This window comes from Halyomorpha halys, unplaced genomic scaffold (genome assembly GCF_000696795.3).
Source record: "Halyomorpha halys isolate HHAL.00 unplaced genomic scaffold, Hhal_1.1 Scaffold82.1, whole genome shotgun sequence".
NCBI classification, from domain to species: Eukaryota; Metazoa; Arthropoda; class Insecta; order Hemiptera; family Pentatomidae; genus Halyomorpha; species Halyomorpha halys.
This window is the reverse complement of record NW_027109449.1, coordinates 1,719,701-1,722,154: the sequence shown is the minus strand read 5'-3', so window position 1 is coordinate 1,722,154 and position 2,454 is coordinate 1,719,701. Positions and strand designations below refer to the sequence as shown.

General features: G+C 33.4%; 1 protein-coding gene across 1 annotated transcript in view; it reads right to left on the bottom strand.

Moving 5' to 3' along the window:
• The window catches only part of LOC106692994 (uncharacterized), a 112,268-nt gene extending 112,091 nt beyond the window's left edge, over positions 1–177 (bottom strand). Inside the window, exon 1 of the mRNA XM_014439293.2 lies at positions 15–177. Within this exon, the coding sequence (XP_014294779.1) occupies positions 15–84 (70 nt within the window). The 5' untranslated portion in view covers positions 85–177. The remainder of the gene's footprint in view (positions 1–14) is intronic.
• Between the last annotated feature and the right edge of the window lie 2,277 nt (positions 178–2,454).

The window sequence follows — 2,454 nt, the reverse complement described above, 5'->3', positions numbered from 1 at the left end:
AAATTATTACTTACTCAAGGAAACCAGAAATAAGAGGACGTGATGTTGGTACCTCCTCGGTACATAGCGTATCCTCAGGTACATGGCATAACATGGTACATTAAAACATCGCACCTTTTGGAATATATCGGACTGACATGAAACACCTCACACCTGTACACCACCCGAACACAAGCCTCCAACAGCGGAACTGAGTCCATCACGGAAAGCGGCAGAGGGGAGGTAGCTCTGGAGTGGGGGGTATGGTAATGTATGTACTCCAGTTCATCACTTCTCGCGTTGGAATTCGTAAACAAACATAACTTAAGGTAATGAGGGGAAACCTGTATATATTATCATTTATAGGATACTTCATATCTATTTATTATGTAAGTAGAAGTATTAGTGCAAGACCCAAAAACGACCAGAAAAAAAAAGTAAGTTATTATACCCCAATGTTTGATTTAAATAAAATTAAATTCTACTACAACCCATGGAGGATCAGGGGTGTAGTACCTTGTAAGGAAGCCTTGTCACTAGACCAACGGCTGTGAAAGGCGGTGATTTGGTCAGAAACAAAATTTTACCCAATTAAGGGTACCCACTTTTAAGGCTTACTCCAGAACCCACAGGGCTTACTCAACGGCTACAGGTAACAAATAATACTTATCTTCCTCAACCGGATTCGAACCCGGAATTAGTATTCCATTGCCTTATTAATGAGCTATCCACTCCCCCAATGTTTGATTACATTAATGAAAATTACGTGTAATAACCTATCAAAATTGATAAGTCTGCCTAGTATAGTTAAAGAGAATAAAAAATGGTTACTGTTTCTAATTGTTAAAAAATGATAATTTTCATTCGGAGCTCCATATCGTAAAAACTACATACAGCACTTTAAAAAAATAACTTAATAGGACATTATTTAAAGTAAAGCAAATCTGAGCTGGTTTTTGGTCTGGTAAATATATAATTATTTTTAAAATTTTATTTATTAGAATTCACAGATTGAATAGTAATAAAACATTGATAAATTAAATGTAAGGTTTGGTATAATTATATGACGCAAACTAACGAAAATCCACCCATTGGAGACACCACAATATAGTACAAGAGCTGGGGAGAAAAAAAAGGCAGTTATTTCACCACAAATTTTGATTACTTTAATGAAAACTATGTATAATTACTAGTAAAAATTGATGAGTTTTCCAAGTATAGGCAGGGGGAATAAAGAACAGCGGTTGTTTCAAAAAGTTAAAAAATAATAATTTTTCATTCGGAGCACTATATTTTAAAAACTACTTAGAACACAAGAAAATCTAAAAAGAACATTATTTAAAGAAGAGTAAATTTGCTTAAATGTTAGCTCTAATAGAGCTATTTACCTTCAATAGTTTCCAAGATACAATTTTTTAAAAAGCAATATTTCCTGAAATATATGCTGAAAAATCAGTATTCTGTGAAATTATTGTGGGAAATCTTAATCTCAGGATCCATGAGATGTACATATATCTATCAGCACTCACGTTAAAGCTAGTTCAATGTGTTTTAAAGCAGTTTATGACATTTATCTTCGTAGGAGTAAAAGTCTTTATATTTGCTAAAATTTATTGATTTCTTATTGTTCGAACAAAATTTCATATTCTCATACAAATTACATAAAAACAAGCTTTAATATAAGTGCTAGAATGGTGCCAAAACTGGAGGATTAAAATAAATTCCAATAAATCCCACCAAATCACATTTACCCTTAGTCGTAAACCTTCGTCTTGCCCTACAGCATCTTTTAATAATACCCCACTCATTCCTGTTGAACAGATCCGTTAACTTAGGACTAAATCTGGACAAACGACTGACCTGGAATCCTCATATAAGACTGAAAAGACAGGAAACTGCTCGTCGATTCCGACTATTACAACATTTACTAGACAAACGGTCCAAACTTCCAATCCATTACAAAAGACTGATCTACATGACTATTTATAAGGCCTATTTGGACATACGGAGTTGAGCTTTGGGGCTCCACTAAATCATCTAATTCCTCTCGAATCCAATCCTTACAGTCCAAAATCCTTCGTAAAACCCTTAATGCTACTTACTTTGTCACAAATCAAATCACCCATCAGGACCTCAATGTCCCCTATGTTGCCGATTTGGCCAGAACCAGATACTGCTATGTACTAGTAGCAGATTTACTTGGGATGCCAGGATAATCGCTGAAGGCAATGATCCGAAAATAAGTTAATTAATCGATTATAAATTGAGTCCTAAAAAACTATTATTATTATTGGATTCCTTTCCAAAGGCTGTTTGTGTGTTTACCAGTTTACCAATTAAATACCTTTATATTCATAAAATGTTGTTACCATTAAATATATAGGATAATAAAGAGTGGTATATTGGGATATATAACAGTATATAAACTATATAAAGAAACTAAGTATTTATTTACAATTTGTTATTATGATTAAA